Source organism: Cimex lectularius, unplaced genomic scaffold (assembly GCF_000648675.2).
Source record: "Cimex lectularius strain Harlan isolate CLEC.00 unplaced genomic scaffold, Clec_2.1 scaffold203, whole genome shotgun sequence".
Taxonomy (NCBI): Eukaryota; Metazoa; Arthropoda; class Insecta; order Hemiptera; family Cimicidae; genus Cimex; species Cimex lectularius.
Genome location: NW_019392774.1, coordinates 26082 through 38667, shown reverse-complemented (window position 1 = coordinate 38667; position 12586 = coordinate 26082). Strand labels below are relative to the sequence as shown.

General features: G+C 36.1%; 2 protein-coding genes across 3 annotated transcripts in view; both read left to right on the top strand.

Moving 5' to 3' along the window:
• LOC106672966 overlaps positions 1-6302 on the top strand; it is a 58230-nt gene extending 51928 nt beyond the window's left edge. For both annotated transcript variants that reach the window (XM_024227600.1, XM_014404833.2), the window contains exons 5-9: positions 2205-2338; positions 5218-5377; positions 5441-5616; positions 5678-6015; positions 6071-6302. In XM_024227600.1, the coding sequence (XP_024083368.1) occupies positions 2205-2338; positions 5218-5377; positions 5441-5616; positions 5678-6015; positions 6071-6254 (992 nt within the window). In that variant the 3' untranslated portion in view covers positions 6255-6302. The remainder of the gene's footprint in view (positions 1-2204; positions 2339-5217; positions 5378-5440; positions 5617-5677; positions 6016-6070) is intronic.
• Positions 1661-2169, top strand: LOC106672967 (probable small nuclear ribonucleoprotein E). The gene has a single exon (XM_014404835.2). It carries the CDS (start codon positions 1772-1774, stop codon positions 2069-2071), a length of 300 nt encoding a protein of 99 aa, XP_014260321.1. The 5' UTR covers positions 1661-1771; the 3' UTR covers positions 2072-2169.
• Positions 6303-12586: the final 6284 nt, after the last annotated feature.

The window sequence follows — 12586 nt, the reverse complement described above, 5'->3', positions numbered from 1 at the left end:
ATATACATTCAGAACTTTATGAATCTAAATCAAATCTCGTCGATATGCTTTCTGGAAATCTGGCTTAAGACTAACGTTTGTTAAAAATGAAAATCCTTATAAAATTTCTAGAGTGGGAGAGAGTGCTGATGACAATTCTAGGAGCAACACCTGCATCCTAGCATTGTCATCACATTATTTATTTAACACAATGTTTATACTCGTATATAACTCCTCCCCCTTTAGAGAGAGCTTCCCTGGAAGCTCGTGAAAAAAGAAAAAAAATGACAATTATAAAAATTTAAACTAATTATTCTAAGTTATTATTTTACATTTCCAATGAACCACACCTGTGGTTACTTAAGGCTAACATACTTTTCTTATATCTATACAAAATAATAGTGATTACAGTTAATATGATGGGTAGAATTATATACAGAAGGATAGTCCAAAGGCTGGGATNAATTTATATATATATTTACTCTGAGGTAAAAAATTCCACCCACTTGTAATATAACTTGATTTGTATATATTTTTATATAACGTATATATTGTATATATTACGTATATATAACGTTTAATAATTGTGTCTTTGTCTAAAAAATTGATAAGGAAAATGAATAATAAAAAGTAATTTAAAAAAAGACGGACAGATACAATTTGTTTTAGATTTTTAATTAACATTTCAATACCGAGTATTTCCTCCCCTTGCCTTAATTACATCTCTTTGCTGTAGCTTAGCCCATTCTTTACGAAGAGACCTATCAAAATCGTGGAGTGTATCAGGAAGTAATGGACGTGCTCTTATTCGTCTTTTGAGGTTATCTAATAAATGTTTGATGGGGTCCAAGTCTGGAGAAAGGGCTGGTAAGGCTAAGATCTTGATGTTATGCTGTAGAATGTACGTTTGTACTATGCGAGCGACATCTGGAGGAGCATTATCGTGGATTAGAATAGGATTGTCGCTGATTTCATCGAGGATAGGCAACGCAGATGTTCCAAAATTTCTTCCACATAGCGAGCGACCGTGGAGATGATGAATCGCTTGAACAACAAATAAGGTGCCGGTTTCGCAAAATTCTCAAAGTCAAAACACGGTCATTCTGTGGTTCTATTACCCTAGGGCGAACCGAACCGGGCCTTTTATGGAAGGACAGTTTCTCGTAAATAACGGCGTCTCGATGTGTTTCGTAGGGAACTCCGATGGCAATAGCCGCCACCAAGATGTTTCGGGTTTTTACAAAAATACATGATCCGGTGATACATGATGATGATTTGTTCGAAGCCATTTACATACCATATCATTATATCTGATGTCCTCCTGAATTCTTCTTATCCTTTGTAGTAGTTGTTGAGACTTTATAGGATGTTGTGAAAATGCCGTTTGTTTGATAATATATTTTGTTAGTTTATAATTGTGTTTTACGAATTTCCTTTTTCAACAAACTGAAGAAAATGGATCAATTCAATCAATCCAGCATGTTTTTTAAAATACAAACTAAGGAGAGGGGCCAAATGTTGAATTGGTTTCATGAAACTTGTTTATTTCATAAATTGGATAAATTTACTTATTTTAATATGAATATTTAATTTTTGTTGTATATTTGTTGGTAGTCAAACATTAGGCTGCAGAATTAATTAGAAAATAAAAGGGATATTTTTTGTCCGTTGGCAAGCGTGGGCGGCACGAGGTTCTACAAGATTGCCGTTCCCAAACAAACGAAACCCGGCTTTTTCATCGTTCGACTTACGTTTGTGCTTTTATCTCCTCCGCGTTATCATAACGGGCGAAATGTCGTACAAAGGGCCGCAGAAAGTGCAGAAGGTGATGGTCCAGCCGATCAACCTCATATTCCGTTACCTGCAGAACAGGTCGCGCGTCTGCGTCTGGCTCTACGAAAACATCAACCTCAGGATCGAGGGTCACATCGTCGGCTTCGACGAGTACATGAACCTCGTCTTGGACGACGCCGAAGAATACCATGTCAAGTCGAAAACAAGGCGGACACTCGGACGCATCATGATGAAAGGGGACAACATCACACTCATCCAAAACGTCAACCCTACCGCCATGGACTCATCATCAGGCTAAACCACCAATAAAGACTTTTTAACTATTTTTTTTATTCAAAATTCTGCAGCCTTTTGTATATTGGACTTTATATAAATATAATTTTCTTTTTTTATGTATTACTTTTTCTATTACTGTTCCTGATATTTTCTAGGTGGTAAATGTACGAAAACTTTCATCGAAAAATGTGTCAGCTACATTGGAGAAAACGCCTCGGAATGTGTGAAGTCCAAGTCATTTCTTAATTTACCGAAAGAGGCTTTGATTAAGCTCATCTCATCTGACTCGGTGAGTACTACATCTGAGCGACACCATGTCTATAGACAGTGTTGCAACCTTTCTGCAAAACCCTTTCTCAGGTCTGCGGAATAATGAAGCTGTAGTTCGTTCACTATTGATCTGACATGTTGAACCGGCACTGTGTTGCTTGTTGGCTGTTGAATGAGTGTAGACTGACCCAGCTGCAACAGTGGCACGGCTCAGCATGTGATAGTTTCTTAAAATCTAACATTAAATAGAAAAAATCAGCTACACGATAAATTTAACTAACAATTATTGAAGAAGACAATACCTCCGGAACAAACCGATGAATTTTTTAGATTCTGGTATGATATTTTTTTATAGAAATATTTTTCAAAATGTATGAAAAATTAGGGCATTACATTTGAAAAAAGAATGTTGATCACCGGGTCTGCTTGACGCACTAACTAACTAAAATTCTGCCAGCAGATTCGACATTTTAAATTCTAAAAATTATTGATTATTTAAAGATGGTGAGGTGCAGTCTGGTGTGATGTAGATTTAGAAAAACTTTTGTTTATCGTGTTCAATCTTTATTGAGTTCATCTTCAGGGCCTGGGATTTATAAACATGTTTAAATTATACAAATACATATAAGATACGACTATGAATTTATACAATGATGTACACAGTATAGAAATTTTAGGTTTAATCAAAATATTTGTACTCACTTTCACAAGTGTGTTTTCTGTGTAGATGTGTCACTTGTGTGTTGAGTTGAGAGTGTTAGTATGATATTTTTTGAGAATTTTTTTGATTTACTGTGTTTGCTGAGATGTGTAATGTTGATTTGTAGTGAAATGTTGTAAGTGATTTGTTATTGTGTTAATGCGTTTAGAATTATGCATTTTAGAAACGGCACAATAAAGAAAATGTTTTTCTAAACCTATATCACACAATTTCAAAATAATCATTCATTAACATTTCTAAAAATTAACGTTGGAATCAAACATGGTTTTCAATAAAATAGGCAGCCTGAAAATAAAAGACTACCTCGTTTATAAAAACTCCCATAGGATAATGCTTCAGAAGTGAAACATGGCATTAAGGTAAAGTATAGTATATTTATGTTAGCTATAGGCCGACAAATATTGAGTGGTAACCGCCTGTCTTCTATGAAAAATTATAAGAAAAAATTTCTTTCCCAAATCTTGACCTGGACAACTTAACGGAAGGCGTTCTTTCAGATGAGGTAGTTTGGTTGATTCGACTAAGTTGCCCGGTTGACACTGAACTAGTTTACTGCTGTGTGAAGATTTTTTTCTTTGCTGGTTTCACACCAGGCAACTTGTGGAATCAACCTCTCTTCCCAACAGGAAGTCATTGATGTTTGAACCCAAGGAAGCAGGAGCACTTCTTGTGCTTCCTCTTCTGCAAAAAGAGAAGGAAAAGAGGAGGAAACTCAGTAAAGAAAAATCCTTATCCATTGATATGAAATTGGGAAACGGGCGCTTTCTTTCAAATACTGTTATGCTATTTCCCTCCAAGCTGCGCTTCTTTTAATTTTATCGCTAAACTCCTTACACCAACCATATCACAGGATTAATACGAATTTCTTCAGTGACTGCTCCACATTGAAACTTGCAATGTTTTCCATGGTGAACTCAGTTGGCTCAACTAGGCGACTGGTGTGAAGGACGAATGCAGAGCAGTTTCTTTTGAGTTGAGTCAATCAGTGGGGTTGAGAACATGAGTGACACTTGTGCATGCTGGCCACCCGCCTGGGCGAACGAGTTGACTGTGTGTGAAAGGGTTGGGGGATTCCCAAACATTGCTACCATGTTACACTCCTTGACACCCGTCCGTTCAAGTAGTCACCTCGTCTGAAAGAGGCCTTAATGTACTACAACCATTGGGTGTTGAGAGTGAGGGGTCAGATCCACTTTACAATGATTTTTCTAATTATAATTATTTTTAATTTCAAATAGTTCTATGTGCCACCCTGGGGTTCAAACCAAGAACTGTCAGCATAGCAAATGCGGAGTCCTCTTGTACTGTGTTGGCTGATGCCTATATTTCTCAAGAGACTATTTATTCAGTCTGTCACGTCCTGTCAGGAATTCTTTAGGATTCGGATCTCTTCCTGCATTGTTTGATGTATTTTTTTATACTATTTTCTCAACAAGGTTTTTGGATTGTTTGCATTGAATGATCCTGTAAATTTTGACTACATACATGTAAATTGTCAAGAATCTGTGATATGTCTATATGAATATACAATTAATTAAGATGGCTTTCTGCAGAATGTAAAGAAGACAAATATATTGTTGAATATTTGGCGTTGGCACAAAAGCACTATTTGTTTTTCTGTCCATAACTCTAATCCACGAGACTAAGATGAAGGATATTAGACCTAGTAGTTCTCCATAAAAGTTGTGGGTCATCATTAATCCAGTGAAACGAATACAGCCTGTGAATTTTTCTGAATTCTTTCGGTTTTATTATTTGTTTGACTTCATTGGCCCAGGCAATGACACAGAATTGGTCTCATCAACATGGTATACATACAGAGCAGAATATGTAGGTTCCTGTTTTTACCTCCTAGATTTTTTGGCTCATTTATCGACTTGATCACTGTTTTTTAGTCTGATTTGTTGTTAATGAACTATAGTTATTTTGTTTGGGTCAATTTCTATCTAACCAAAAAGGGATGACCCTACAGAAATAGTTTTATTATCAAGCTTGCTGTGGTTATTAGAGACTTACATTGTACACAACAAAAAATAAATTAATAACTTTTAATAATGCAAGACGACATGCTGAATATAGTGAACAACTGAAGTCTGACAGAACAAAGCCAAGATATACAGCAAAATATTAATAAATTGAATCATTGTTAATGTTATTTTGTGACCTTTGAAAACAAGGTTGCACTTGAGGAGGAAGATGTTTGGCGTGCAGTTTTGAGCTGGGCTAAATATCATGCCGGAGTGACTCAACCGACAGCACACTGGAATGAAGAAGAGAGGGCACGGGTTTGCCAACATTTATCTGGTGTGATCAATCATGTCAGACTGCTGCTGATTGGTATTAAATTGATATTAAGTTCAATTTTCAGTACTTGTAAACAATAAATTTATACTACTTTAGATAGCCAAGTTTTTGCTGAAGAAGTTGAACCAACAGGAGCAGTTCCTATGGAACTGTCCCTTGAGAGGTATAGGTTTGCCGCTCTCCCATATAAATTCCGCGAAAGCACAGAAGACAAGCGTTTACAGCCCAGGGTTTCTTTAAAATTATTTCCAGGATCACAAATTTTAGTCCAGGTAAGGTAGTAAGCCAACGCAGCTCTGATTGGTTTTTTAAATGAAATGATCTTTTTTTTAGGACAAATGTTGTTATCAAAGAGTGCTGAATTCATGGTTCGGCCAGCCAAAACAGGTGTGGAGATTGTTGTACAGGGCGTCGAGCAACGGATATTCTGCAGATTCATTCCACCGACACTGTGATGGCATTGCACCCACATTTGTCATAGTGCAAGGAAAGAACAGTGAAATTTGCGGTGGCATGTCCGACATACCGTGGGGTAAAGGGACTGTACACAAAGTACATTCGTACACCTCATCTGATCGAGCCTTTTTATTCACCCTCGTCAACAACCAAGACCTCCCTCCGACAAAGTTTGACATTGTTAAACCTCGATTCGCTGTCTGCTATCATCCAGAGTATGTTCATTTTTGTTTTCATTGAAAAGAATATTTCTATGTTTTTTCTTCCTAGCTGTGGACCAGTTTTTGGTGCTGGAGCAGATTTGCTGATATCATCTGATTGCAACATCAACAGAGAAAGCTATTCCAATCTTCCACATTCTTATGATGGAGAACACGCTTCAAACAACATATTAATGGGAGAATACCACTTTTTAGTGCACGATTATGAAGTTTTTGCACCAGCTTTAAAATGATTGTTTTTACATTCCACTTTATAAGTAGTAAATATAACTTTTTTCAATCAAAATATTTTATATTTTATTTTCATTTTTATGGTGTCTTAAATTAATGATTGAAATATATTATAAAAAAATAAATATGTATTCAAGATTTTTTTGTGTGTGTTTCTTAGTGACCTGTTGTTTCATAATTTGTTGAAGTCGTGAGGAGCGGTCAAGAATGAGGTAGTTTAGAAAAACACCTTTTTCATTTTTTTGCTGCGTTCCGACACTTATTCGAGTCATCTTCTGGGACTGGGTAAATTACAAAACATATGTTGATTGGAAAAAATACAATTTAAGATGTAAATATAAATTTTTAACCAAGTATTTCATACTCACATAAAGTGTGGTGCTATTCTTGTGGTGTCATATTGGTTTTGTGTGAGTGTTGTGAAACGTGAAATTATATTCTGCTGTTGTTTTTCAAAGTTGTTTGTAGCCAATGTTGTGGAATTGGATTTTGGTGTTTTATAGTCATAGACGTGCTGTTTTTGCCGTTTTTTTTTTTTTTTATAGATATTGCGATGTAATTCCAATGCATGTAGCTGGACAGTTCATACAATTAATTTTATAAATCACATCGGATTTGAAGGCTGTTGGTGTTGGATCTTTGATTTTAGAAAAAAGTGTGTGTACTGTTATATGGTTTTTTAGAAGCTAATTTTAATGTCCATTCCATTCATCCACACATTGTCACACAAATTACATAAATGTCTGTTTTTAAAAACCGTAAGACAGTACACATATTTTCAACACTGAGTTTCTCCGTCTATTACTCCTTCTCTCTTTGTCTTTCGCCCTCTCTCGTTCTTTATTTTTCTTACTCTCTCACTCTCTCTTTTTCTTTCTCACTCTCTCTCTCTCATCCCGTCACTCTCCCCCCTTTCTTTTCCCCTATCCCTCGATGCATCGTTACCGTTATTCCTTTTTATCACTATCTCGGGTGGCATTCCGCGCTTTCTGTAGGGATCCAAGGAATTGTATCCCTAAATTAGGTGGGACACATCGAGCAATCCATCTCTGCATGCGACGTCACAACAATTTCACACAACACCAATATGACACCACAAGAATAGCACCACACTGTATGTCTTAAAGTTCACCCGAATAAAGGTCGAAACATCGGCCAAAAAATGGAAAAGGTGTTTTTCTAAATTACCTCATTCTTGACCCATCCTCACGACTTCAACAATTTTTTGTTTTTAAATTAGATCAAAAAATATTACATGTGTACCCAATGGGCCCTAGGACATTATATCGCGGCTTTTGATTTGGATATCAATAATGGATATCAACACTAGGTGTCACCACTGCTTCAGCAATTGTCTCTTCTTTCACGCTGCAGTCAGTGAGCTCGCAGCAGTTTCTTCCCACTTGACGAGGTACTAACTTTTACAAAAAAAAGCAAGTCGGCGTCACTAGGGTCATCTATATGTCTGCTGCACAAGACTCTTCGCTCGCTACCGACTCCCGCTGCATCAACATCTGGCTCCTCCAGATCTGTCCACGGACTCCGATCATCGTCTCCACCACACTAAAGCCCGTCTCAAGGCCACCAAAAATCCCGGCCACTAAACTTGAAACAATTTTACGTAATTTAGACAATTTTTTAAAATATGTTTTTCAGCTTCAATTGTCTATTTATTGCTGAGTTTTTGTATATTAGACAATTTGTTTTTTACTAAGGATAGCAAATAATATTCAGGATCGAATTAAATGCGATTAACTATATACAAATTTACAACTAAATTAAAAAAAAGGCAAAAAATAAATTAAAAAAAAAAAAAAAAATCGGACGGGGCTGGGTCGGGTCGCATGGCTGTCGGTTTATCGTAAATGTTGTCAGCTAGTCGTTTTCAGCTTAATGGATTGAAATGAACACGAAATATTAACTGCGCCCCCAATTTTATTTTATCATAAGACAGTCACTGCATGATACATTTATTTCGACTGATAATTGTCGTCGATTTTGTTTAACATTAGCCTCTGGCATGAATAGTAAGAGACGAGGTATAATATCAACATCGCTATATCTGGTGAATATACAATCGATAGTGGGCCCGAGTTCTGTGGACACTTAGTTGAGACCTAATTCATTCTTCATAGCTTGTCGTGGGCGATATTGAAGTCGCTGCATCTAAGTCCCTGGGTTGAATGAGAGTTTGTCCGGTGATACTTTTTGTGCAGTTCTCTGAATATAATAGGAGCAATTGATAAAGACAGCTTAACATTTTCGACCGACGTTTTGTGATGTACATCACCGATCTTCGACTTTCAAGTCCACCAACGTTATGTTTTCTCAAGACAGAATTGCCACAGAAACTGATGGCATTGATGATGATTTCGGTGCAACTTATGGAGCTTTGTAGGTTTCTGCAGATTGTATAACCTTCGGCTGCATAAACACGAGCAGTTTCGACAAGGTAGACGATCGTGACGACATTCAGGCGAGGCGTTCTCACACAACAACCAATTCGGAGCGGGCGTTCAAGGAAATGCCTTCCAGACCTTAAATAATGGAGATAAATTATGGAGATAAATGTATTAATAATATGGTGGATATTGATCGACCTCCTATTTTAAATATGTACATAAATGATATTAGACGTACAAAATAATCAAATTAATTAATTAAATTTTTATTTTTATTAGTATTATCGATAATTTAGTGACCTATTATGAATGTGTCATTTTAATTTTTTATCTTTTATTAATTAATAAAAATAAATAAATTAATTAATTTAAAAAAATTAAATTACAAAATAAATAAAATAAATAAACAAAAATATTAAAAAATAAATTAATTAAAAAAATTATACACTAACTTATAATTAATTTCGTATAGTATGTATTAATATAATATTTAATTGTTTTATAATTTCCGCTTTTCGCATGTGATAATTGAGCGGCAATAAAAACCAGGTTCTCATTGGAACGTCGCGATGGCCGTCGGACGGGGGTTCAGTCTTGCAATTCATGTCGAGAGACGTGGTTGTAGAGCTCCTTCAACCTGATGATGAGCTGTAGGCTCGAATCGGGAACGTTGAAAACAACGTACTGTGACTAGGAACTATCTTTTTAAAAACATTTTGGATTTGTCTTATCACATCCCTTAACTCATTTCCCTTAATGCTGCGGTTTTGTAGAACCTGATGGCGGATAAATGTACTCTGTTTCTCGTCCAAGAACAGATTGACTCTGTCCTGGCCTTCTAGTGTGAAGACCTATGTCTCTGAGGCGCCGAAGTACCCTTTTTCAAACGATAGTTCCTACTCACAGTAAGTTGTTTTGCAACGATCCGGATTTCGAGCCCTTTAGCTCATCATCAGGTTGAAGGACTTCTACAACCACGTCTCTCGACATGAATTGCAAAAGTGAACCCACTGATACCCTCGCCAACGCGACGTTCCAATGAGATCTGGTTTTTTTAATGGCGCTCAATTTGAACGTGGGAAAAGGGAGAATTATAACACATAATCAGTTTGTGTGTTATAATTCCCGCTTTTCGCACGTACAAATTGAACGCCATTAAAAAACCAACTGCTAATTGGAACGTCGCGTTGGCGAGGGTATCAGCGGGTTCACTTTTGCAATTCATGTCGAGAGACGTGGTTATAGAAGTCCTTCAACCTAAAGGGCTCGAAATCCGGATCGTTGCAAAACAACTTACTGTGAGTAGGAACTATCTTTTTAAAAAGGATTGAACACCAAACTCACTCCATCATTTATCATTTCTATTAATTTGCCGAAGTACCCTTCCTATTCTTGACTGATTTACACTCAGTCTCCTGGCGACTTCTCGCTGGTTGTATCCTTCCTCTCATAATATTATGACCCTGATACTGTCATACTCATTCAAATGCCTGACTGTTACCACTGAAAAATGTTGAGAATAAGAATAATATGAAATGAAATCAACGAAGGAAAAATATTAACTAAAAGCGTTCTTTAGGCGTAACAGAATGGGAGGGCATAATGCTATTTTTTGTGCAAAATCAGTACAAAAGTAAACAAATCATTATTTACTGTTTATTTTGAGCACGACAGCTCCGACCTGCAACTAACGTAGAAACATGATGGATTTAATTTTAAACTAAATAAATTGACTGTTACGTTAAATGTGTCCATCGGTGTATTTAGGGAGTTATTAAAGAAGACCTATCATCTAATCAAGGTTTTCTACCGAGATGCTGCGACCTCTTTACTATGAATGTATTTATTAGCGTGAATGTTTTGTGTAAATGGACGTGGATGTCGAGGAATATCGAGTACTCCACAAGCCCGTCAAAAGGAAATTAGTCTAATGGATAAATGAAATCCTGTACATACTGTATGAATGTATTTATTAGCACGAATGGAAGTTAGTCAGTAGGATTATGACTATCTTACCGACTTTTTATTTAGTTGTAGGGGCAGGACCTCTGTCGTGCACCTGTACTCTGAGCCCTGTCAACTGTAGATTAGGTAATCATTTTCTTAGCGTGAGAGGGTATTGTTAGTGAGTCTGTAAATATTGAAATATTTTTAACAAACCACGTGTGGGATGGTAGGAACGAGCAACAAAACACTCCTCGGTTTGGTGGAATCTGGAAAAAAGACCTTTTCGTTACGGTACAACTTTCTGCTCTGGTACCTATATGTTTCTGTATGATTTTAAAAACTTTTCTCGCCAAAAGTCTCGGATTCGTTTTATTCACTCTTTAAAACCCTTAAATACGACCTCCTGGGAAAAAGAAAAAAAAGCCTTTTTGGACTGGACAATTTTTGTACCATGCTTAAATTATGTGCATTTTTCGTTCGTGTAAATCCTGAACAGGCTCTAAATCATGAATCTATTTTTATTGCGTACAACCCTGAACTATTTTTAAACATAGGTAAAACCACATGTGACATTGATAAGTATTCATTATTTTTCACAGTACAATGGTAAGGCCTGGAAACAGTTTTTCGTAGGGTAACATCCTTGCAGTGATAATATAATACGCAAATATTGGACGTTGGCTGAATTCGGCACAATTTATTTTGTGCTGGAAGTGAAATTCTGAATAAAATCGTTGTCATTTCGCATCCACTTATCTGATAGCTGGCGAGGGCTGAGCCGTTTTACTCTTATCTACCAGGCCGGAGGATAAACGATCCTCTTTTGACAAAAACACCGCCGAACTGGAAGATTATTTACAAAGCAAAGACAGATTTCTACTTTTAAAAAAAATTTGTAAAATAAAATAAATACATAATAAAAAAAATCAATACACTGTATTTTATTGACCCCCTCAGGCCAGAGGGTAAAGGATCCTCATTTAGTCAAAATTGACTTAAACTCGAAGATTATTTTCGTTCTTTACAAATTGAATACAAGCTGAACTTTAACTATATAACGAAAATACAATTAATGCACTTTTTATTGTTTTTTAATATCTGAACATGAAATTCACAAATAATTCAGTTCTGAGTATAAGGGAGCTCTTTTGTGTGAGCCAAAATATACTTTAAACATGACAAAAACATATAAAATAAATTCTTACCTACAAAACAAATCTAAACATGGTGCAATATATAAATATGTAACGAATAAAACTTTCAAGTTAACAAATAAACTATAACTAACAGGCTATGTAAAGTACTTCATTTAACCAACATGTCCTCAAACCTGACAATTATTTAAAAAAAACAAAAACATTTTTATCAAAAAAATTACAAAATAAATGAAATAAAATCAACTTAATTTAGCAGATTTAATTATTTTATTAACCTTTGAACAATAGAATTGAGCGCGGTTACTGATGTCAGCTTACTGGAACTTTAAGGCTTTGCTTAAGTCCATTGGCTTTCCTAATGCCACCTTATATTGCTTTTTGTAAATTGCTCAGCATCTCTGTCTTTTTCACGGTTTATTACCATCGCCATAAAATAAATCTTTCCGAATTTCTGCTCTCAAGGCTGAAACCACTAAGCACAAACGACTTTCTTCTGCCCAGCATCAATATTGACTTTTATTGCCCGAGTCCTTAACCGAAATTCGACCGAATTTATTGCCATTAAGATAAAACGTAATAATTGTTCAAACAAATCAATTCACCTGGGATTTTTGAAAATCTTTGCAGGTTTTTAGTTAAGATAAAAAAGTCAGTGTCACGAGCGGGATTGGAACCGACGATCTTCGGCTAGATACGCCGCTGCTCTACCACTTGAGCTATCGCGACTCGATCTACTCGGACACTAACCTCCGATCTCAACCCCACCTTTCGAATTTTCCTTCCTTTTTGCCATTTTTCAAATGTCGTGTAATCTATTTGATTCTTGGC

Bases quoted from the DNA above. Each gene is read 5' to 3' on its own strand.
- LOC106672967 (XM_014404835.2), top strand. From the start codon at position 1,772: ATGTCGTACAAAGGGCCGCAGAAAGTGCAGAAGGTGATGGTCCAGCCG.